The 24,733-nt window shown below is 35.0% G+C and overlaps 1 protein-coding gene and 1 long non-coding RNA gene across 3 annotated transcripts in view; one reads left to right on the forward strand and one right to left on the reverse strand.

Annotated features, from left to right (window-relative positions):
* LOC148944128 (uncharacterized) overlaps positions 1–24,237 on the reverse strand; it is a 60,172-nt gene extending 35,935 nt beyond the window's left edge. The window contains exon 1 of the long non-coding RNA XR_016142830.1: positions 24,115–24,237. This is a non-coding gene — a long non-coding RNA (uncharacterized LOC148944128). The remainder of the gene's footprint in view (positions 1–24,114) is intronic.
* Positions 1,885–16,151, forward strand: LOC148944129 (exportin-1-like). 2 transcript variants are annotated; one of them, XM_089100110.1, is made up of 3 exons: positions 1,885–2,073; positions 11,539–11,824; positions 15,093–16,151. In XM_089100110.1, the coding sequence occupies exons 2-3, from the start codon at positions 11,571–11,573 to the stop codon at positions 15,310–15,312; spliced, it is 474 nt and encodes a 157-aa protein (XP_088956236.1). In that variant the 5' UTR covers positions 1,885–2,073; positions 11,539–11,570; the 3' UTR covers positions 15,313–16,151. The 2 variants fall into 2 exon arrangements, with proteins under 2 accessions (XP_088956236.1, XP_088956234.1); XM_089100108.1 differs by lacking the exon at positions 1,885–2,073 and adding an exon at positions 4,711–5,086.
* Positions 24,238–24,733: the final 496 nt, after the last annotated feature.

A 24,733-nucleotide genomic window follows, 5' to 3' on the forward strand; every position in this document is an offset into this window, starting at 1 on the left:
AAAAGAAGCTTAAGAAAATCTTCATTTTGCAAAAGAATTTTTTTTTAATAACATCCGAAAGCTAAAAACTTAGTTCTTAAAATCAATTCTGTGTAATACAAGGTTTTTTTGAATTTGTGCAAGAAAATGAAGTCACTTAATGTGCTTTTTTCTCACTTCCCCCATCACGCATTTTCGTTAGATTTTGAAATCATGAGTTTTAGAAATTAAGAGATTTTGTAGATCACTGACAAACGAGATCCGGTGTTATCAGCGAAACAATGAAGTCGATAAATCTGGATCATTAGATTTCACCCAATGGAACTGATAAACCTGATAAACCTGATTCACGACTTGGTAAAATCCGCTATCTGTTTTTCCTCTAAGTTTTCGATTTCACATTCTAGATTATAAACTGACAAACACGATTTTCAGGGGAACGGCAGAAGGAGTTAAATGTTAAGTCAGTATTAACAGGGTGTTTGATGTTTTGATTATCTTCTTTTTTTAAATCTCTTCTTAGGTTAATGTAATTATTTTATTTTTTTTTGGTGTGTGTGGATTTGTTTAATTATCCATATCATGCTGTGGGATTTGGAGGGGATGTGTTTATGTTTAGTTTTTTTGTTAATGATTAATTTCAAATATATAAACAAATAATCCATATGAACCTTTAATTAAAAAAAATAGCTTTAAGGTATCAACTGCAACTCCCATCCCTGCCGAGATCTCTTCTACAGGTCCATCTTTCAAAGTAAGTTTTAAATATTTTTCTTGTTATCTGTTCAATTGTTTAGACTCATTGTCATGTGCTATTTAGTTTTAGATTATTCGATTTACACAAATTCCGCTAATTGTGAACAAGATGAGCGCTACTAATGGATTACTTAAGGCGAATCCCATCATTTTCTCTTCCTCATCACAAATCACTAATTTAACAACTGAGGATCTCACAGAGTTGGACCTCATATTTTATTCCATATCACTATTTTTCAACCTTGGTGGTCTTGGCACTACTCCCAAAGGAGTCATGATCTTGTGTAGACGAATGGGTCGTAGTTGTTTAATAAAAATGCATTGTTTTTGAATGAACGAACCAATTAAAACATTTCAAATGTATAACGAAGATTCGTGCATCAGTCGAAACTGAGTAAGATAATTAGGTCCTACTGGCAAAACAAAATGTTATGATCAAGTTATCAGTTGCAATAAAAGGGTTGCACTTTCCCCATTTTGGTGGTCGTGCCACAAAAAAGGTTGAGATACGATAATTTAATTATTTTTATCAGTCAAAAATTCATGTGCGCGACATCTCTTGATTGTGTTGATATTTAAATGGTCGCATTTGCTGCCATTTTCGCATATTTGCTCAGAATAATTATTTTTAGCCAAGTGACTGTCTGCGTTTCTATGTTGTTAATGTCATTTATAGATGAATTTACTTGTTTTTTCGTATATATCGTGATGATGTGAGAGATTATGGTTATATTCAAAGTCCCCCTATATTGATGAATTAATAAATAGTGTATTTATTTTAAAAAGATAATTAGTTAGCTTAGAAAAAAAAATGTTGCCGAGTGATGGAGCAAATTCTACTTTGAATGAACTTAGATTCAGACCAAAAACTCTCATTCCATGGTATCCCAATCTAGCCCAAGTAAAAGTCTAGACAACATATGGGGTTTAGCTTAGGCTCCAGAACTGTTTCCATTTAATCAAGTCTTATGTTATTATATTATGAAACATTTCTATCAACATAATTTGCTGTTTGTTCGTCTACTAAAGTATTTGATCTACTAGGATTTATTTTTGCAGCAACCTGGTAGTTTGAATCAAGGACGGAAGCAGATGTCTAATCGTTATGACACTGCAGGAGCTGGCGCAATGTTCCCTGCATATCTTTACTTTCCAATGCAAGGAGGTAGAACCCCTTTGCCTCAACGTCCGAGCCAGGGCAAAGGCATGCATAGACCTACTGTGATAAATATTCCTGTTGCACAACCGAAGGCTGAATTTCCAAAAGTTGAAAATGCTTGTGTTCCTGACACCTATGCCAAGAAGAAAGTAACTGACGCTGAAAAACAGAAGACTATTGTAAGATTTTTTTTTTATGTTTAATTAAATGTTTGAAAATAATGGTTGCGGCAATAGCTTTAACCTAGTAAAAAGTGTGTCTCGGCTTATTTTAATTGAAATCTTTAGTTCACCCTCGAAAATGACCTCAACCGAAGTAAAAGAGGTATACCACTCAAATCACCATTGTCGAAAGCTATATACTATAGACCTAAAGTACACTCACCTTGAAAAAACTAGGGAAATCACAATTTTGTGATTTGTCCTGTGAAAATCATAAGCCGAAGCAAAAGAGGTATTTAAATCACACAGAGTTATTTTAATATACCTCTTAAAGAGGCATATTAAATTGGAGACTTCAAGTATATGCGATAACATATTTTTTAGAGTCGAATTTATGAGAAACAAACACAGATTAAATAATAATATTGACCGTACTTGAATAATGCGCCCTTAAGTATTTGGGTAGAATTTATGATTATCAGGCGTAGTCTTTTTTAGCCTTACACACTATAATATTCAAAAATACAACCTAAAACTTGTTCGATTATAAGACATTGAAATTTCAATAGAATTGTTGAAATTGGTCTTCTAACAATTTTGAGCAACAATTAGCAAAAAATTAACAATTTTAAATAACAATTTGCTGGACGGAATGCTTGCTGTCCCTCTCCTCCCCTCATATTTTATAACTATAACTATAAATTTGTAACTATTTATGACTTTATAACTATAATTTATAACTATAACTATAAATTTATAACTATAACTATAAATTTGTAACTATAACTTTAAATTATTGTAACTATAAATATAATGATTTGTAAGGATTTATAACTACAAATTTTTATATAGTTATTTTGTCATATAGTTATAAATTTTTTATGTAGTTATTTGACTCGGTTATTTTATCAGTGAAATGACGAAAGTTAACATTTGTGACCAGACCATCGTAATGATGGTGGTTCTTGCTCAACAGGGCTCATTTTATTTAATTGTTTAGAGTGTTCAGTTTAATTTACATAATTGTATTTAATGATTTGTTTACCGAAGTATTAGAAGGATCACAAAGTCCAGCCCTTGTTGCTGCCATCCTCGAAACACTTCCTAGAGTCTTGTTGAATTGGATACTTGAACTGGGTTTTTTTTTTACCACCTCATTTTGTTACCACAATTTTATCACCTGATACAAATGTCAATGAGGCCTATGCTGCTGGCCCAGAACCTGAACAGAAATTCATAAAAAATATGGCAGTTTTTTTTGTGCATTTTTGAAAAACTATGGAAAACTTTTGGAAGAAAGAAAGTTAAATGGCCCTCTAACTAATGACTTAGACTACGCCAGAAGGATCTCAAAATTTGAAGATATTGAGATCTTTAACCTAAGTTTGGAGTATTGGAATTCGATGTTATTGGAACTCTATAAAAACCAATATTTGAACAGTTTTACATATAGTAACGTCAACCCACAGAGACAGCTATTGCATAGACCAATGATAAAACAAATTCTTCAAATTTTAATAAACAGAATCCCCTGGGATCCAAAAATTAGAGAAACCCTTGTATATCTAACACATTTAGATGTTAACAGCACAGCCAAAATTGTGACTGAAAGATTTGAATTAATCATTAACAAATCAGACAATCCCCAAAAAGAGTTGTTGAAACATCTTTGTCGTGTTATTGGTTGCATTTCTGGAGCTATGCACGAAGGAGATTCTAAACGATTCTTGCATTCGTTCATGGAATCGCTAATTAGATTTAGAGAGAAAAAAGACGATGAAGATAGTGAAGTTACTTGTGCGCTATATTCTATGTATATAGTAAGACAGGATACTCGCTTTCTAAGTGGGGATTTGAAGGAATTGAAAGAGTTCGTCCTTGAACTGTTCAAGGGTTTCCATTTCCCGCATGCTGGTGTCCGAGATATGGCATGTGACAGATTTGCAAAAATTGCTAAAAATAATGGGAAACATTTTGTGAATATCTATGTTAGAGAAGACGAAGTGTCTCTTTCGTACATTCTCAATTCAATTAATAGTTTAATATGTGATTTACAGTCACGCCAACATCTAAGATTTTATGAAGCAATAGGATTTTTGATAGCTGCAATGATTGATGAGGTGCAGACTAGCCCTATGTTGTCTGAAAACGAACAGGGAATGGTACAAATCAATGTCATGATTGCATACTTGTTTCTCTCTAATGAAGAATGGGATAACATTGTGCTACAAGTATCTAAAAATTTTGATGTGCTTAAACAACCTTCAATTCTTGAAAGAATTGTTCAGATTTTAAAAATCAATACCAGATCTTGCACCATATTTGGCATTAAATTTACAAGTCAACTGCCAAGAATGTACCAAAACCTGTCCACAATCTACCTGAAGAAGAACCTGAAGAAGAACCGTTAAAAATCTACCTGAAGGAGAACCCAGACCAGTCATTATAGAGAAAATGAGGATAATTAAACAAGAAATATTAAAGATAATATCTGGTTGGGTGTCTAACTGTCATGGGTCAAATCAAGATCTTAATAATTGGATTCTGTCACTTTTGAAAGCTTTTGTTGAAGAATACAAGCAGTGTCAAGATCTAGCTGATCGAGAACCCTGTGTCCTGAGCACTTTTTCGACAGTTGTAAAGGCTCTTGGGAATTCTCGCCTTCTTTTAATTCAAACATATTTCAAGAACTATTTGTGTGTACTTATAGAAAGATTGGTAAAGACTTTGAAGAATTTCCAGAACATAGAACAAGTTTTTATCTGATGCTGCAATCTATCAACGAATATTGTTTTAGTGTTTTGACTGATCTCACTCCACAACAATTTAAATTAGTTCTTGATAGTATTTTTTGGGCCATTAAACACACAATGAGGAATGTTGCAGACACTGGCCTTACAATACTAAATCAAATGCTTTTGAACTTTGCCAATAGTGAAACTTGTCATGCTGAGGGTTTTATATAAGTCCTATTTCTTTGAAGTAATGGAGCATGTCTTCTGTGTGGCGTTTGATTCTACACATGCCTCAGGTATTTTTTTATAAGCTTTTATCTTAATTTTTAGTCAATGGTGTCAATTGAAGTGGTAAACATGCCCTATCCTTAGATTTGTAAAATACCTTTTTTGGGGATATTTTCATTAAAAATGCCCCTTTTTGTGTTTTTATTGGAAAAATGAGATAACAACCAACTTTTTATTTTCCCCCAGATTCTTTTGAATAAATTTTACCACCTTCCCCTAAAGGGTCTTGAATTGACGCCACTGTAGTGCTTGTAACCCTATTTAAATTGCGTATTTCAGGAGCTGTGGCAAAGATATTGGCTACCTATATCTCTGGTTTTTCTGATGTATCATGTCTCGCCTATGCTGATGACCTGCTTCTTATAAGCTGTACTAAAACGGGTCTATCTTACATGGTTTCTCGTGTTTCCACTTCTTTTTTTGGATATAGGTCTTTACATAGATTAATGTGAATTTCTTTCTTTTACCAAAACTTCTAGTACTCTCCTTTGTATGGCTTTACTATCCCTCTCATGGATTCTTTTTTATTGCTTCCTTATCAGGTTTTTTCAGATGCAAGTTTTTTTTTGTTACTCTACGTTTTTTATTATTGTAAAGAGTGGGTAAAAGAAATAACAATATTAATATATTCTAGTTTTTGCAACCATTCTGTAATTTTTCATGGCTGTGTTGGCTGTATTCTTGATAAAAGTTATCTATTAACATTATCTTAAATTTCTGCTGTATTTTTCCTAGTCTTTCTGTAATAGATGTGTTAACTTTGATGTATTCAGTAACATATATTATTCAAACATTTAATGTTCTAAATTGTTAAATGATGCTCCATTAAGTCTTGGTATGTTTGACAGTCTTATCCAGCTTTTTTTCATAAATAGTTTCATTTTATTGTGTTTTCAGGTCTTGTGTTTCTGTTTTAAACGATCCTATACTTTTTAAACGATCCTTGTGTACTAAAATTCCTTTCCTTATAGTTGAAAGTCATAAACGCCATCTATAAAGTTTTTCAAGTAAAATTTAAGTTAAAGCCAAATCCCTCTCGCAGAACGGATAGGAAGTCCAAGATGAGCGGAAATTAATTGAAACAGTAATTCAAGTGTAAAACACACACAAATATTTTCAATAAATAAGCAATATTCAAAAGGAAAGGAAATTACGATAGACTATTGAGCAATGCTTAAAAACAGAAAGAAATTACCGCAAATTGGAGTAGGGCTGACACCCCCTATGCCTTCTAAAAACAATAACGTCATTTTGGCTTTACTGAAAATGCTTTCTTTTTCGAGTAGTGTATTTTTATTTGTCATTACATTAAAACAAAACAAAAGGAAAATCACAAAATTGACCAAGATTGCTGAGAAGAAGTAGCAAAATGTAGATTGATAATTTAATGCACATTGTAATTTATTCAAGAAAGTCTCTGCAATTTGGATTTATTAGCATCATAAAAAAGAATATTTAAAATACATTTTGTATTCAGTAAAGCGCAAATGATGTTCTTGTCTATAGAAAGCAGAGCTGGAAGGTTAGTCCTACCCCTGTTTGTGGTAGTTTCTCAAAATTCTGATTGGATGTGTTTGGGGGGAGAGTATCTAAAAGAAGTGTTGGAGGGAGTCTGGTTGGTTGCTCACCAATAGCTTTTGACTCTTAAAAAAGGCCCTAGAACATGCGATTTCCATTTATTTAGTTTCTGTGACAACTATGTAGTTTCTGCAACAACTAATTTCATATAAATTGATCGGGAGGGGGTGGGGGATAGATAAATAATACACTAAGCCCTCTTTAGTCAGGTAGCCTCATTGTATTGCTTATGACTATTATAATATAAAATTTGTGAATGCCAACTTGAGTAAGACAATTGTTTCAGTTTTAATGTTCAACCATCTGGAATCGGATTGACTGAAGTGTATTTAAGAACCTAACCCACCTAGAATAAAAAATTCAACCTTTTTCGTTATGATAAACTCTGCATATGAAAAAAGGGTAAATTGTATCATTTACAATCCTTAACCAGAGAGGGGGGGGCTTTGCATCCCTGGAGGCTTAGTACTAGATGTTTTGACTGAGAATTTCTTAAATACACTTCAGTCAGTCAGATTTCAGATGGTTTAACATTAAAAATGAAACAGTTGTCCTTCTCAAGTTTTTATGCTACAAGTTTTACTTACCCAACCCAACTAGTAAACAACTAGGTACCCGACCCAACTTACCCTTTTTTGATGCTCCCTCTTGTTGTCACGTTTCACATTTCTTAGAGCTATTATTTTTGAAGCTTGTTGATCTTTAGGTGATATGATAAACATCCTTCCTGCAGGCCTTCCTCTACTTGTAGTTGAGTGGAACAACTAATAGCTTAAGCGGATTGCAAGTAATTTTCTATCTTGTCAGGTGTTTGTTTTGCCAGTAGAATTGATTGTGTGTTTTTGATATAATTGTAGTTGACCTATTATTTTTTTATTTTTTTGCTAAATCATTAACTTGAAAGATTAAAAATGGCTTGACAAAATAATCATTCCTTCCAGCCGTTGTTCTCTCTCTCTCTCTCTCTCTCTCTCTCTCTCTCTCTCTCTCTCTCTCTCTCTCTCTCTCTCTTTCTGTCTATCTATCTACCTTCTCGATTTAAAGCAGTTGTGGCTCAAAGTTTAGTGTTATCTACAGTGATTTGCAGTTTCAAGGGGGTTTTGTGGTCCAATATATTCAATAAACAGAAAGTCATTTGCCTTCTTTGTCACTTCACTCCATTTTTTTCTTAAGGATGTAATTTTATCAGGCAGGGGCTCTCAATAAGTTTTGCACTATGCCTATTGCCGACTATTGTTTCCACTTTTGTATGGCCCCTAAAACCCTACTGGCATGACTGCAAATAGACCCCGGTGCCGCGCTGATAAGTGAAGGCCGGCAGTGGCGGCACGCCGCCGATGGTTTTTTCGGCGCGATCAATATTGACCACAAACATTAATGTTTTCATCAGTCTTTCTTAAATCCCATCTTGAATTTACAACAGATTCGGGCCTATTCATGAGTTAAAAAGTTTGCAAGTCGCTGGCTGGATGCTGGTCTTCTTTGTTATTCATCAAGAGAAGTAAAATCTGGTAGAAATAAAATGGCTGTGGCGTTTTAGAACCCTTGTATAATAGTTGAAATAATAGATTCGCCATGGCATTCAATAAGATCATTGGAATCTAATTAAAAGGGAGCACACATAAAAGCCAAATTAGGCCAGTAGCCTATAAGAAATCCAAAATACCCAAGACAATGAACAAGTCCCAATGGGGGGGCCCTGGGTCTATCAAAATATTTCTATGGTTTCCCAAAGAATTTGAAATCTTTTTTTTCCGTCTCTTCTTTAATTAAAAAAAAAAAAGCTTTTAGGCATCCCTGCTTTCAATTAAAAGAAAATGAGGTATTATCATTTTAAAATGATAGCCCTATACCCCCCCCTCTATAGGCATAATAACATACAATTTTTTTGGTGAATCATATTTTGGGGTCACCTCCGTTTCAATCTTAAATTCTCCAACCTTTTACATAGTTTATAACCAAATTTTGTCTCATTAGGAGGCTTTTTTTCTTGGGGGGGGGGGATTTCCGAAATAAGATTGCATTTTCTTTAATCTGGAAGGCGTTCAATAATTGGGTATTAAACATTAAGAAAATGTATCAAAAATATCAAAAGAAAACCAAATTTTACAAACTTACGATTCAGCTGTTGCAACAATCTGTTGACTATAAATTTCAAAATCCAACTGAACCTGTATAGTGTATGCGTTCCGTTCAACTTAAAAATAAAATTCTTGGCTACGAATAACGTAAGAATCTTGTAGCAATTGGGAAATTGCATTTGAAATGGTCTAATCTCATCAAACAGTTTTTGGTAGCGAGCTGTAAGTAAGGAGTAAGCTCAATAGTAACCAAAACTCTAAAAAATGGATACCAATTTTGATATCAATAGATACATCCAAAGAATCGGATTTTTATGCTGATTTCAAATATATAAATATCATCAATTTTAGTGGGACCCATCAAAAGTTACAAGCCTCAGAATATTTGCCTTATTTTCAAAAAAGCGGTTGTTTGTTTCTTTTTTTTCCAGGGGTGATCGTATCGACCCAGTGGTCCTAAAATATTGCGAGACCGCTCATTCGAAAGGAAATCAAAATTTCTAGGGCCCTTTTTAAGTGCCCCAAAACATTGAAAGGCACCTAGGCGCCCTCCCACGCTCATATGTTTCCCAAAGTGACCTGATCAAAATTTTGAGATAGCCGTTTTGTTCAGCAGAGTCGAAAAATCTAATAACTAAGTCTTTAGGTGTAAAATGACCCGCCACAGTTCCCTGGGGAAGGGCTGCAAGTTGTGAAGTTTGCCCGCTTTGTTTACATATAATATTTATCATTGGAAAGTATACAGCATTTTTTTTTGGGGGGGGGGGTGTGCTTGGGGTGGATTTCCAAGGGAAGAATCTTCCTTTGCAACAGAAATTTCTGATGAGTGAATATTCTAGGAGAAATGTTTCACTGGGGTGTTTTAAAAGATTTACTATACGAAATTCTTTTTAATTGTCTTACATTCTCTTAGCCAGATTTTTTATATGGAGATGTTCCGGGGGGATTACCCGGGGGCTTTTTCCATGTGTTTTATTTTCTGGAAAAAATTTTCCACGGAAGGGGGCATTTCTGGAGTGATCGAGAAACCGATCAGAGATTACAGTCTTAGCTATTCCAATGAAAAAATGCTAACGAGAATTTTTCAGGATGAATCGTCCACAAGCAATTTTACAGAGAAGGGGCGATTCTCAGCAAGAAACGAACTGTCTGGAGGGAATTTGACGGGGGGGGGTGCACTACGTTGGATGAAATTTCCACGGAGGAGTTTTCCGTGAGGAGGAGTTGTATATTTCATAGAGGGTGAGTCAGATTTACTGGCACTATTTGAAAAACGAACAGAAATTATGCCATATATGAAGGGTTGCCCTCTCCTCAATACCTTGTTCTTTGCACTAAAGTTGGACTGTTTACTAAAATTGAAACACAGGGGCTGTTTAATTAGAATAGGAAGCTTTTTTAAAAGTGCTAACAGCTTTAGCGTAAAGAGCAAGGTATTGAGGAGGGGGCAACCCTTCGTATCCGGAATAAATCTGCCAAAATTAATATGCAAATTGTGTTTTAATTTTTCATGCACGGTGAGCCAAAATCGAACCTGCATTAGTTAAAAAACGTTCAGAAATTAAATAAAAAACAAATTTTTTTTTAACTGAAAGTAAGGAGCGACATTAAAACTTAAAACGAACAGCAACTATTCCGTATATGAAAGGGGCTGTCCCTTGCTTAAAGCCTTGCTCTTTACGCTAAAATTTGACTGTTTTTCACCACTACTTTTTAAAACAATAACAAACTTTAGCGTAAAGAGTGAGGCGTTGAGGAGGAGATAGCCCCTTTCATATTCGGAATAATTGCTGTTCGTTATAAGTTTTAATGTTGCTCCTTACTTTTAGTTAATAAAAACTTGTTTTGTTTTTATTTAATTTCATAAAGACGATACTTTTTCCAAAATATGAAGAACCGTGTATATTGCAATTGTATCTGTCTGACTTATACGTTAAGTAACACGAGAGACGAGAATAAACGAACAAGCAACCATTGATGAACTATAGTAAAAAAACGAATGTTTGGTAAGCATAGTCACTAGTGATAAGTCATTATGGGTGCCATCGTGATTAGGTGATTTTTGGGGATTTTGGGAACCAAATGTTTTTTTGGGGTGACCCATAGATTTTCGGTGAAATCCCGAAAATTCGGGGATAGTGCAAACCCTGCTTGATTCCTAATCAGGAAAATCGAACTACTTAACCACACGAAAAAAAAACTCAGATTTTGCGATTGACGCAATAAAGAATTGCCGTAAAATTAATTCAAAGTCAGCCGAACGCCGCTGCCTCTATCGGTGGTGGTGCGCCGGTGGTGTTGCGACACTTCGGCGGCGGTCAACCGGGCCTTTCGTCGACGGCGTTCGGTTGATACGTCTGCGTGGCGCTGGGGTCAGCAAATGATCCAAAATAGGGCGTCAAGGGTCAGTTGCTGGAACAACTGAGTAACTTTACAACCTCTGAGTGAGAGATTTGATTTTGCCTACAAGAGGAGAGACCCTGCACTGAATACATGAAGAGCAGCTTTATAAGACCCTGTACCTTCATTTGGAATGGTTTCCCAAGGGTTGTTTATTTCTTGAAACCCGTCTGTTGATTCCTCTAAAAGGAAATTACGAATCTTGAGACTACTGCAGCTAAAGTTAGTTTTCAAGCAGTAAGAATATCTATCATTGCTAATAATAAACTCTATCCGATATGAATTTCATTAATTAGGGAGTATTTATTGTCATCATATATTGCGCTAATATGCGCTTGGGGCTTATATTTTTCTTCTTTCTTCGTCGTTGTTTCTAGTCCTATTAAATTAATTCTTTATAGGTTTAACGCTGCCCGCAACTGTGTTAGCCCACATGTTCAGCATAGTCAAACTTGGTCAAGTTACAGTACCATTATCGCCAACAATTCCAACGAGTTTGGCGGGAGACCATTATCGCCAACAATTTCAACGAGTGTGGCGGGAAGGAAATTTAAATGGTCTCATTGGCTTTGTGGAAGTAAGATTAAAATCTGACTTTCCACATTTGACGGATAACCAAATTGATGTAACTTTGGTAGAAATATGTAACTACGTCAACCTTCACGCATCAAACATACCTGCTTTAAGGTATTGTTTTTGTTGATATATTTTGTTGCCTTTTCTTTTCATTTTCCGGGTGGTAGTCTAAACATCCAAGGGGTGTTTGACATGGACAAACTACGCGAAAATATAATTTTCTTTTTCAGCTGTAATCGTGAAAGAGAAAGCAATGTGTAGGAAATTAGTTTCCATTTTGGGCTGATTTGAGTTTCAGTCTTGGTTCTTCAGATCCTTAATGTCTAGTACATGTTTATTTCTCTTTTGTGATTGCACGTGATTAAGAACAGAATATAGAGATGGCACCCTGCTACTAGTATCTTATATACCTATGAGAAAAAAAGATACATTTTTTCTTGAATGGCAATGTTTTCTTTAATTAGCAATTGCCAAGGCAGGTGCTAGGGCAACTAACAATTAGCCAGTCGCCCTCTTAAGTCCACCGAAATGAAGTAATCCACATGTGCTGGCCTTGATGCAAACACCAGGGACAATCCATGATGCGTTTTATCAAAATATGCAAATTGTGGTAAAGATCATCTGTCCTACAGCTTTATATTTGAAAAGACATTAGATTTTGATTTGAACAAAGCATTTTTTGCCCCTCAAAATGATTCAACCAACGCAAGCCAGCTTTGTGTGTTTAAATATGTATATATATACGGTATTAAGGATAAAGATCTCCTGCTTGACGATCCATTATGTCATGATATCGTTTTTCTGCAAAAACACCTTTTAACCAAAGTTAATATTTCTAGTCTTAAGCGATCTTCTTTGCACAGGTTGTTCGCTGGAGAGGCCCGTAAAACAAAAGACCGTCCATTTTACTAGTCTAGTGACTTCCATCGGTGGTTGTTGGGGTTCCACCCCTGTTTCTTTTCTTTTCAGATAAATGACCCATTTTCTTTTCTGTAATTATAATTGCTAATAGGATAATTTTTTATCCGAAGTTGAATTCTGGTTGCTAAGCTAGATTCTTTCGCAATAAGTAAGCTTTGAAGTTAATTCTATTTGGGACTTCCTGGTCTGAGCCATTGAAAGATAAAGTTAAGAAAAAGGTAGAATGGATTTTGAATGGGGATGGTGAGGATTGGCTTGGGCCAAGTGAAGGTCCACCCCTATGAAAAGATGTTGTACAGAATGAATTTTTGGGTTAGCCTACATTGGGACCCCGTTTGGGGAACTCTATTCTTTTTTTTGTTATGTGTGTGACCTTTGGAAGATTGCAAGTAGGCTAAGCTATTTTCTACAACTGTGTAGACTAATTTTTCCAGGAACCCAGACAGGGTAGGAACAGAGTTACAAGATACCGTCATTATTATATTGACAGGGGGGTTCGTTACCTCCAAGGAGATAATTAGAGATTTTTAGTGGTGACCCGCGTTGGGTACACCCTTGGCCTTAGAGGTTGACCAGTTACCGCTTGATCACGTTATCATACCCTGGGGCAGGGTATACTGTAAATTGGGTATTAACCAAACCCTATATTTACAGAACCGTTGTGGTAAGCGTGGGTATCCCATTATAATATTTGGCGCCGCCAGGGGCTATCACCTCTAGTAAGTGGTGGAACACCATTTTTGCACCAATAAGTGGTGACATCCGTACATTACCACACGAATACTGGTGCCAGTCGTGGCTTAACGGTATAATAGTGGTGTGTTAATGCTATCTATATTTCATTCTGACAATAATATTCTGGCGATTCTGTGTGGGAATTTTTTCCCTGTAATTTATGCATTCGCTACGACTGCTGCAATATCGTATCTCTGACAGCATTCGCCAACTGTTGCTCTAGACTAGTGGTTCTAGGAAAACCTCTATTTTAAGAACCTCATTTGGATCTTAGTAGTGATATGAATTGTGACATCCTTCATGATTTGGTATGATGGACTCTTCTGTTAAAATCTCTACACAGTGGGTTTCATATTGCAGTGAAATATGTTATGATTGTTTAATATACGTATTATGAAATATTTTATGATTATTATTTTAGTAAAGTAATTATAAATATGTTCATATGTATTTATTAACACATATTTATTTATTAATTCTAATTAGACAGCCTTTATAATTAAGGGGTCGTTCTTAAAGAATTTGAACAAAATTTGAACTGTATCGTAAAGAGCAAGGTATTGACAAGGGGGTGAAGCCCCTCATATACGTAACAATTTCTGTTCGTTTTAAGTTTTAATTTTGCTCCTTATTTTCAATTGAAAAAACTTGCTTTTTTATTTATTTAATTCAGACTAAAATCGAACAGAATATACTATCAGTGGAATAAGTTAAATTAAAAGCGAAAAGAAAATAAACTGAATAATTACATCTACCCCAAAGATAACAGAGACTGGTATAGATAAATAAATGAACTTTAAAGCAAACAGAAATTACCAAAAATAGGAGAATGTCCCCTATGTTAACGTCACCTCAGTCCAGCTGATTTAGCAAGGAGTTTTCACGCTGATCGCAGAAAAGCAATGTTTAAACAATTTTGGGGGTTATCCCTCTTATGTTCGTTTGTCCTAGTTTAAATGCGCAGTAAGTTGATAGCCAATCAAGAGACAAAACAAATTAGGGTCTAATTTGGGTGTTACGAATTTAATGCAACATTTCTTGTGAACTTTGTCCTTCTTGGGGTTATCTTGTCTCTGTCTACATCTATGTAAGCCTAAGTTAATCTGAGAAAACAAAAATTGCTAGTTCAGTTCCAAGTTTAATATACCAAAACAACCAATCAGAGAAACATTGTTGTTTCCCTTGAGGTCTATCTGCCCTGTAAGTTGCAAGCCAATTAGACGTGGGAGGCACATTGAAGTATTGTTGCCCTTCCAATTACTTTTAGTTCTTAAAAAAACACTAGAAAATCTAATTTTCAATCAGATGAGCCAGTCTCAAGTTTTTGCGACTATTCCTTCCATACAAAGTAATCAGGGAAAAAAATAATTATAATACATTGAAGGCTGTTTGTGTCATCTAATTACGAAATCATTGTATGATGTCACATGACTTCAAAATAGGATGGACATGGATTTTACTTCATAAATCCTTTTTGTCTCTTAAAATGTTGCAAACTAATTCAAATGTCCTGTGTGGTAGGAGTGTTTTAGTGTGTGTTTGTGAGGGAGAGGAGGGGGCATTTCATAAAAAATAAAATGGCAAAAATGTATTACAACTGTTGAAAATCATGGAGTCATCTACAAAAATAATATGCGGTTTCTGTTGTGTTTGCCAAAAAAAATTTGTATTGTGTTAAATATATCTAAGCCAAAAATGTTTTGATAACACCTTATTTTTTCAGAGAGCATCTGAAGAAGATGTTGGTGCAAATCAGAGGATTTTCTGGGGATGATGTCAGTAACTTGTCTCTAGAGGAAAGAGAATTATTGTGCAAACAGGCCCAAGAGGAAAAGAAGAAACTACATGCAGCCATTCCTGGCATGTTAGGGCCTGGTGACATGATTGAGGATATGGAGGACAATTATGTGTGCTCATATAAGTGGTTAACAGATAGCTCTTAGTATTGGTTTTGATGTCTCTAAGACCGTGTTTTAAGTGTAATTTGTCTAGGTTAATTTTTTTTTTTTTGGTTTCAATTCCAGTGCATTTTATATATTTTAATCTTTTGTTCCTCTTAGAATGAAAAAAAAAATTAAGTTTTTTACCTTTCAAAATTTTCAAGATTACTCCTAGGACATCCTTACAAGAAGTCCACCTTACATTCTAATAGTCACGCTCTTATGAAAAAAAAGTTTGAATCTCACACTTAATGTTAGCATCCATTGGTGCTCAAGATAGTATCTGGGAAGGGGCAAGGTTTCTTTTTATTCTTCTCCCCCCCCCTCCGAACCAAAAATTCTGGATATGCCTTTTCGGTTCTGTATTTATGCTTAATCCTCTTATTGATTTGTGCGGCCGGGTATTAAGCCGCTTGTTCTGCCATCTTTTTACAAGAAAACAACCAGCGACCTTTGCTTTATCTGGAAAAGTGCGTTGACATTTGGTGTATTTTTTTTTACTGGAGTAGAAATTCGGGAAACTCAACCAAGATCCACAGAAGGAGGATTCATGCAACCTCCCCTAAGCTCTATATTGTTTATCTGAGTTCACCAGTTTTCTTGAAAACCTCAAATGTTAACGAGCTTTAAGGGTAGCCCTCGTTGTTGTATATTTTATGTTTATAAAAGAGTCTGGTACGGCTATTACTTTTAGCTAACAAATGCTGTCCAATTTTGTCCTTTATGTGTTTTATTGCTCATTTTTGATTGCTTATTGGTCAACTGCTGCTTCAAAGGTAGTGTCATTCATTGCAATGAAAAATTTATGTTTCTTTCAAATGTTTACCTTCTATTAAACAACATATGTTTACCTTTTAAATGAATCTCTTTGCCTGGTGTGTTTTTTTTAAGTTTAAGTACAACTATCATTCTTTTGAAACTTTCTAAGTTGTTATAACTGGTAGATTAACGGACTTTAGATTACTATGTCATAGAAGTAGCAATTTGAGTACAGTAATAGCATAACCTAAGGGTCGAACATTGGTCCCTTAGATCACAGCGGTTCCTAAAAAAGCATCTATTCTTATGGAAACTCTCTAAGGTCCCTGTTTTCACTGTTGGTTAAAGAAATCACAAACTAGTCAAATCAGAAGAAAAAAATATGTCAGTACAAAAGGTGTAATGGAACACCGCTTTCAACAACAAACCATCTATACAGGCTGAGACCCTCTCATTGATAAGTTTGGCATATTAAATTCAAGGGACTGAGTGTAATGGGACAGATTCTCAAAAAATATACATCAAAATTCCCCAATTAAAGTTACTCCAGTAAAATAACATCACCCAAGAATGTAAATCCGAAAATTCAAGTAACCTACAAATCAAACAATTATCAAGCGTTCAATTTAAGATACCGAAATAAACGCAGTTAATTAAACAAAAAATCTTTCCCACAGAAAATGTAACAAGTAAATCCGACTCCCCGTCTCCAAAGTATCCAATAAATATTAGCTTGATCAAATCTTATACGACAGGTGACTAACACCTGTGTTCAAATAATAAGCGCTCGAAAATACCAAACTGTCAAGAAAGTAAGATTTACAATACAAAAAAGTAGTCACTCGAGATGCAAAATATATTTGCTTGAGCTAAATGCATTGTTCTGGAGACTAAATTTAAAACTGGGTATCTTAGTGCAATTAAATTGTATTATCCTTTAATAACTTTCAAAGAAATAAAATATGAGTCTTCTTAAAATTAAGCGACACCCTGCTGGGAAAATGTTACAATATAAAACTTTGATCGTTCGAAAACATTCCAAAGTGATATCTTAAAAGTCATAAATTAAGCAACACCTGCTAGCAGAATATTGCAGTGTAGAATTTTTAGTTGCTAGAAAAATTCCAGAGTGACATCTTAAAAGTCATAAACTGTAATTAAACCCAAGTAGCTCATTGGTGCAAGCCAGTACAATAGTAATGTAGGACAACTAGTGCAGCCAATAAGGACTGAAAAAATATACTTCTGGCAACGCCTAAACGTAACCTCCGGCATAATTGCAGAGGATAGATAGTTAGGACTTAACAATTTTGCGCCAGTCTATTTTGAGTCTTTTACAGTCTACTAAGAGTCTTAGTTTGAGTTCAGTTTGAGTCTTACAACAGTGTTCTACCAATTTCTTACCATGATTTTGTTGTAATGAACTTTTGAAGTAACATTCCACCAGTGTACAAACTTAGTGTTATATCGTCTCAGTACAATTTGTTGTTGGAGACCTGTGTTTCTATTTTGTTAATTCAACCAAGAACTCTGCGACTATTATAAACAGAAAAAAGGATGTGGATAACAAAGGTCATAACAATCTTCATTTCCCAAACTATAGCCCAAGACATCGTAAAACATGGAATAATCTTCAAACATGAGAACTCGTTACTTGCGAGCCACAATGCCTGGAAAATATTTATGAAACTGGATCCTAAACCGTTTGAAACCCTATTTCAACAGGTAATGAGACTGGAAAAAAAACACCAATGAATTATAGGACTCTATATTCCAATTCTTAAGATCGGACAAAAACTTGCAGGCCACAAAGGATATGCACCACAGGGAAAATACAAGAAATCTACCTCCCATTCTCCCCAAACTAAAGTCAGAATTCATAGAAGACGATTTTGACAAGAAAATGGCAGAAATCGACAAAGCTCTGGGAACTAACAATATAGGAAACAGGAGAAAAAGAGAATTACGCAGTATGGATGGATCTATAGACGAATATACCACGGCAAAATATACTACCGATCCCCTTTTAGCAACTTCTAAGAAGAATAAACTCTATGATGGGAATTACGCCATGCTAAATGAATTACCGAGCCTATGGACCTTCCTTAAGGAATTATGGCAAAATCATGCCGAACAAAATATTACGAAGCGAATAATATCAAAACTAACAAAGGAAAAGGATTACAAGCAAATTATCAACCTAAAGGAATTAAAATTTTCAAATACACAACAAGATGATAAGAATAAAAAGCCTACTGAAAGAAACAGAAAAGCCAACGAAACAAACACGCCCACGTATGAGACTCCGACAAGAGATATACAATCGTCAATGTTAGAAACTACGACAAGAACCACACCGGAGGTACCCGTACTAAGCACGGACTCAAAACAAATTGTGACCATTATAAATGATTGGATGCCAACTGTACATACAAAGTGGACGTGGTCAACGGGACCCATGTTCTACAGCAACTAATCGATTGGTATGTTTACTCTAGGCTTTAGAGCAAGACTCACAGTCAGGCATACAAAAATGCAAACGATAAAGGTACAGGCAATTCAACCAGAAGAAAAGAAAGATAAAACTAAAAAGGAGGAAGAAGATGATTACCCACACAAGAAATGTTGGACAATAGACGGTAAACGTACGTGTGCTAGATTAGCAATGGCCGATGAGCCAGCACGGGAAGATATCAAACCATTACCTGAGCTAAACGAGAAGAACACTCTAAGAGTATCGATTCACCAATCTTTTCTAATATTATATAGACAGAGATTGCAAGCACTATTTGAATTGTTCAATACAGAAATACAAAAACTAAAACAAAGTACAACGAGAATCTTTAAAGTATTTTTTCGAAGAAACAAATATCGAAGATCAGCTAGTCTTATACCAATCATGGGAGAACTAGCCTCACGCTTGTTTGGGCTTTCAACTGAAGAAGACCTAAATATACTAAGGCAAAACGTAGGAAAACTGAATAACGCCATGAACGTGACCTTACATGTCCAAAAAATACAAGCCAGTATAGCCAACTAACAGAGAGACAAAATTGAGGCAATCTCGAAGAAAATATCAAAAACAGTGAACATAATGAATTATTTAAAAAATGAAGTAGATCGCGTGATTACCGATTCGAGCCTCACCATGGTATCACTAGACATAGTAACAATGTCCTTGCTTAACCTGGCAACTAATGTTAGCAAATTTGAATGTGCATTATTCGCCCTTTCCGGAGGAACCTTATCGTATGACCTGGTGGATCCTTCGAACCTAAAAAATATCTTGGATGAAATAAAAACGCATTTAACGTTTGGACTACACCTACCAACAGAACCAGAAGTAGCAAACTTATTTCACTATTACACCAAGCTGAAGGTTTACATCACAGAGATAAATGAACAATTATTTGCAGTGGTAACAATCCCGTTAATAAATCAACAATCAATATATGACTTGTATAAAATTTCTACGTTTCCAGCCAACATAGGTAGAACTAATTCGTTCATGACTATTACCCCCGAAGCGGATTACCTGCTAGTCGATCAAGATAGGAGGAAATATGCCTTAGCAAATCCACAGGACCTAAAGGAATGTGTAGCATTCAAAAACCTAGTATGTCAACTAACATTGCCCATTTATAACGTAAAACCCGGATCATGTGTGTTTGATATATTTTTAAAAGAAACTCAACAAGAAGAAATTCCCAACTCATGCGAAGCGTTATTAGGCAGTAATAGAAAAGAAATATTCATTCACCTTAGAAATGATCTGTGGCTGTTTTCTGTTCCAAAAGAAACAGTTGGGACTATCTCATGTTATAATAACACAGAGAGAATCGACCCAAGCTAAAGATCTGACCTACTATTACAAGACGTGAGAACAATAACAATAAAACAAGGATGCAGGCTCTTGACTAAGGAAGCCACGGTGCAAACGCCCCTCATAACAACAAGCACCAACATAATAATTCCTAAGATAAACAACTTCAAACCAGTCAATCTATAGTATACAATCCCTAACATTGATAAGGAAAAAGTAAGAGCCACAATATGGTCAAAACTAGACAATATCAAGGGACCCTTAACGCTAACAAAAATAAAAGAAGCTTTAGACTCTCAAATTCCCCTATTTACCAACGAAGATCAAAGACTGACGTATGTAGAAAGTAGATACTGACTATTTTCGACAACTTTTTGGTGGTATACCCTCCTGACGATAGGATTCGTATTCATAATCTCGTATTCTATACGGATTGCGTTTAACCTAAATTACGGAATATTGTTTATAATAACACTTATAAAAATATAAAATTCAGATCAAATCGAGCAGGGTTATATGAAAGGCCAGAACCCAGCACCCCATTAAAAACCTTGAGGTAAAAAAAAAAAAAAAGTAAGGGAGGCTGTGATATAGCGATGTATAATATAGGGCCTCATTCGTGCCGTGACAAATCCCAAATTTTTCTTTTTTGTTTTTGCAGCCGCATGGGTGCACATACTGCAAAAGATATATTTCTTAAGCGGTATGAATACGCTTAAACAGTAAAGATTTTTAAATCCAGGGTAACTCGAGACCTCTCACATAAAACAGAGTCCAGGCCTCGCCAATAATATCAGAAGAGACAAGCATATCTTGAGGTCGATGAGTAGTGAATGACAATTAAAGAACTTATTGAATATTAAATATGTTACGGACGCATGTATATACGTGTATACTCATTGTCACCTATCATTTTTCTGATGAGTACCTTATTTATATGATAATAATCTAATGATTGCGGTAACATGCATGAAAGCATGAAATCTGCCCTTATTTTTTTAGCATTGCGTTTAACTGTACCTGTACTAAATTGATTTTATTAATACCACTAATCATAACTATTATTTCAAAAAATTGTCCACGCAGAATATTATGAAAACCGTATGTTGTTGTATATATGTGTTAACTTATGTAATTTTAAAGAGCACATGATTCTGCCCAGATATTTCTATTCTAGGAAGCAAAGTAATCAGTGCAAACTAATTATTGGGGTACCAATATGCAACACGGATACAACCCAGTAGCATCTACTCTCGTCATTCATCAACCACCGACAAGTACTCACCAAGGAAATATCTCAAGACGATATCCTGATCACCAGTCCAAATCACAAAAACCTTGTACCAGGTAATTTTATCTCAGGCAATATTGGCAACTAAGGACACTATACAGATATGCCTGAATCAATGATTACATAAAGAGCCGCCTCGAACAGTCATGTCGTAAAAAAGTATAAATAACCGTCAAATCCCTAGACGGCAACGGCCTTAAGATTAAATGTTTAAAACACCAAGAATAAACCCAGAGTCAATCACTCAAGGACTATGTATCTTAAGCCCCACATTAGAGACAAAATGTTAAACAAGACGAAAGGTTTAAGTTTTGACTATCCAATTATTGTTAGATGTCACAAAACCAAACCATCCTCCATGAAATGAAGAACCAATCATAATCAATTTTTGTGGGAAACATAAACTGTACGTGCTAAAGTTTTTCCCAACATGAAGTGTTCAGAGAAGAGAACCAAACAGCTATTACTGTTTTCATCTCCATGTTAAGCCCTCAATAATCATGAATTATTTAACTGAAAAATCAAAGACAATGCGTCGAGCCAAGACACTTAAATCAAGTTACAATCATGCCCTAGTTAATGTAAATATCCTAAGGCAGCCCATAGTCCAAATAAAAAATGGATTGAACGTGAAAAATTTACGGGAAACACAGACTGTACGAGTATTTAATTTTCCCGGTCAAACCGTGTCAAAGAAGAGATACCCAGCTAGCGACCAGAAACCCATTTCATGTAATCAATTCCCCAAGGGTTACGTACCTAATAGACATTTCAACGAATCTACAACATTAACCTCTCGTATATGACGTAAGGAACCACGCACGGACAATTTTGTGCATACAGTCATACTTGAGGACAACATAAACACTTATTCCAAAGAACGAATGACAGAAAGCAAAACACCAAGAAGACAAACCATGAGCAATTAGCCAACCCAGTAATTAAGTGAACGGAAGCCCAAAGTAAGAGTGAAAACGTATGTGAGTAATATAGACACGTAGAATGATGAAGTAAGTGTGAAATTTTATGTATCTAGCTAATAACTTTAATGAACATAAGGAGCTTTTCATGAAACAAATGAAAATCAATGTAAATTACATAAGCTCAGTGTTGCAATCAGACATTGATATTAAAATCAGTTAATGTGTGATTGCAACACTGAGCTTATGTAATTTACACTGATTTTCATTAGATATGCAAATAGGTTCTTTTAAGTTTTTTCGGGTTAAAATATTGATTGAGTCCTTCAATATTAAACTGTCGTAAATTGGGCTTAATGAAATATCTCCAGTATCTCTATTTATTGCTAAATTTTGGTTCATATATTTTTTTTATCTCAATTACCTCCTTAAAAGTTTGTGGTACGCCATTAGCAGTTGATATTAAAGTTGCCTCGTCAAACAGAACTAGATGGGTCGGGTTTACGAAAATATGCGAAGCCAATGCCGAATCAAAGTTGTCATTGTTATTTTTTAATCTCAGGGACTTGTCTATTGAAATTTTTACTCATGCAAACGTTCACCTAGTTGTTGATGGGTTCTACCAATGTAAAATTTTCCACAAGAACACGGGATTCTGTAGACACCACGACCCAGTAAAGGATCTTTTTTATCCTGTCCTAAGTTAAAAAAATGTTCAACCTTTTTGTTTTTTTTGAAAGAAACAGAAAGATTATGTGTTTCTAAATTTTTTCTAAGTCTATTGCCACGTGTCGGGATATATTGTGAAACGAGGAAAGTTTTTTTATCAACAGATGGTGTAACTGAATCTAGGGGAACAAGCTCCATATTTTGTTCTTTTATCTTTTTTAATCGTCTATCCATCTAGTTCTGTTTGACGAGGCAACTTTAATATCAACTGTTAATGGCGTACCACAAACTTTTAAGGAGGTAATTGAGATAAAAAAATATATGAACCAAAATTTAGCAATAAATAGAGATACTGGAGATATTTCATTAAGCCCAATTTACGACAGTTTAATCTTGAAGGACTCAATCAATATTTTCACCCAAAAAAACTTAAAAGAACCTATTTGCATATCTAATGAAAACCTAAATTGTAGACCAGCCAAAATTAATGCAAGACGAAAGATCCTTACACAATCATCTTGGTAAATTTCATTTTCATTGATTCCTGCCTGGTTTTTTATTCAGTGTCTATTCTGTCTTTGTACAGGAAACTTCGAAAGGTTAGATTCTCGTTTTTTTTTCTTATCTTTTTTGTTTTTGTTTAGCACTGAGGACGACTTGGCGGAGGTCCTTGTCGAAATATTTGCTTATATTTTGTCATCTTCATGGTTCGCTGGCTGACAAAATCCTCGTTTTTTCACCCTTTTTGATTTTATTTTTCATTTTGTTACTTTTTCTCTTCTCTGAGTTTCGTTTGTCATGTATAGCCAGTGTGGTCTAAGAATGTATTTGCGTCAAAGTTTTGACACCAGAAAAATACAGGAGACATGCTGAAAACATACCAGAAACCTGAGGTAATTCTAAAGAGCTTACATGCCAGTTTTTATTATTTCCTAAAATGATGCATTTCCCCAAAACTCAGTGAAAATATCCATTTTTTTTAAATTTCCCATGGATACTTTTTTTAGTTTCCCGAAAACTTGTTGTATTTCATAAAAATAGACTTGAATAGGACTAGAGTTTATAGTAAGTATAGAATATTTTCATACAAATTGACTAAACCCAGTTTTTAATCCAAATGACTCGTGAGATAAGACAGGATACCTAAAAGTTTTATACCAAAATAATAAATGTATCCCAAAAAAAGTTAATCTGCCACAGTGGCGGCGTAATTTCGTCAATATCCTGGGGAGAGGGGGGAAACATTGGAGCCAATTTTCTCAAATCAAGTGAAAATGACCATGAAAACTGAAAAATGGAAATTTAGTAACAAACGCGGTAAAGATATACTAAATAAAACTGACCCATTTCTATCGATGCTTGAATTGTGCAGGCTTATCTTAGTTTTGACAAGATTTTTCGTTCCGTGTTTAGAATTGTTGTTGCCACCTGTCGGAAAGGATGAGCAGCTTTGTCTTCATCCAAACGATTCGTCGGTTTATAGAAGAAGTCCCTTAAGTTTGTGGAATCCTAGTACTTCTCATTTATAATCAAATATTACTCTTTAGAATAGTAATAATCAAGCAGTTGAATGCAACCAGTTTGATTTCGTACATAACGAAAACTTCCTTAGGCACGGTTTTATAAAATCCGGTAAGCTTTTTATAGTCTTGTTGAAACTGCTGATTACGAATAGTCCAGAAATGAATAGGTTCCTCTGAATGGTGCTTGGCCTACAAAAATTATTTGAAAGATTAAAAAGTACTACATAGGCCCAAAAAATGTATTACCTCATTGACGCCTCCTTTTTTGGTCGATCTAACTAAATTCACAGTCATGCAAAATACGACGATTACAAATATACCCATATTAAGCCCTCAGGGCAATATTGACCATACCATTTAACGATTTGGACCTGAGCACAAAAAACAAAACAAAAAAAAACTGGATAGCTAGTCAGTTAAGAAATAGAGGAATAGACCC

Source organism: Artemia sp. Qi Xiang Cuo, chromosome 14, assembly GCF_049724085.1.
Source record: "Artemia sp. Qi Xiang Cuo chromosome 14, ASM4972408v1, whole genome shotgun sequence".
Classification (NCBI taxonomy): Eukaryota; Metazoa; Arthropoda; class Branchiopoda; order Anostraca; family Artemiidae; genus Artemia; species Artemia sp. Qi Xiang Cuo.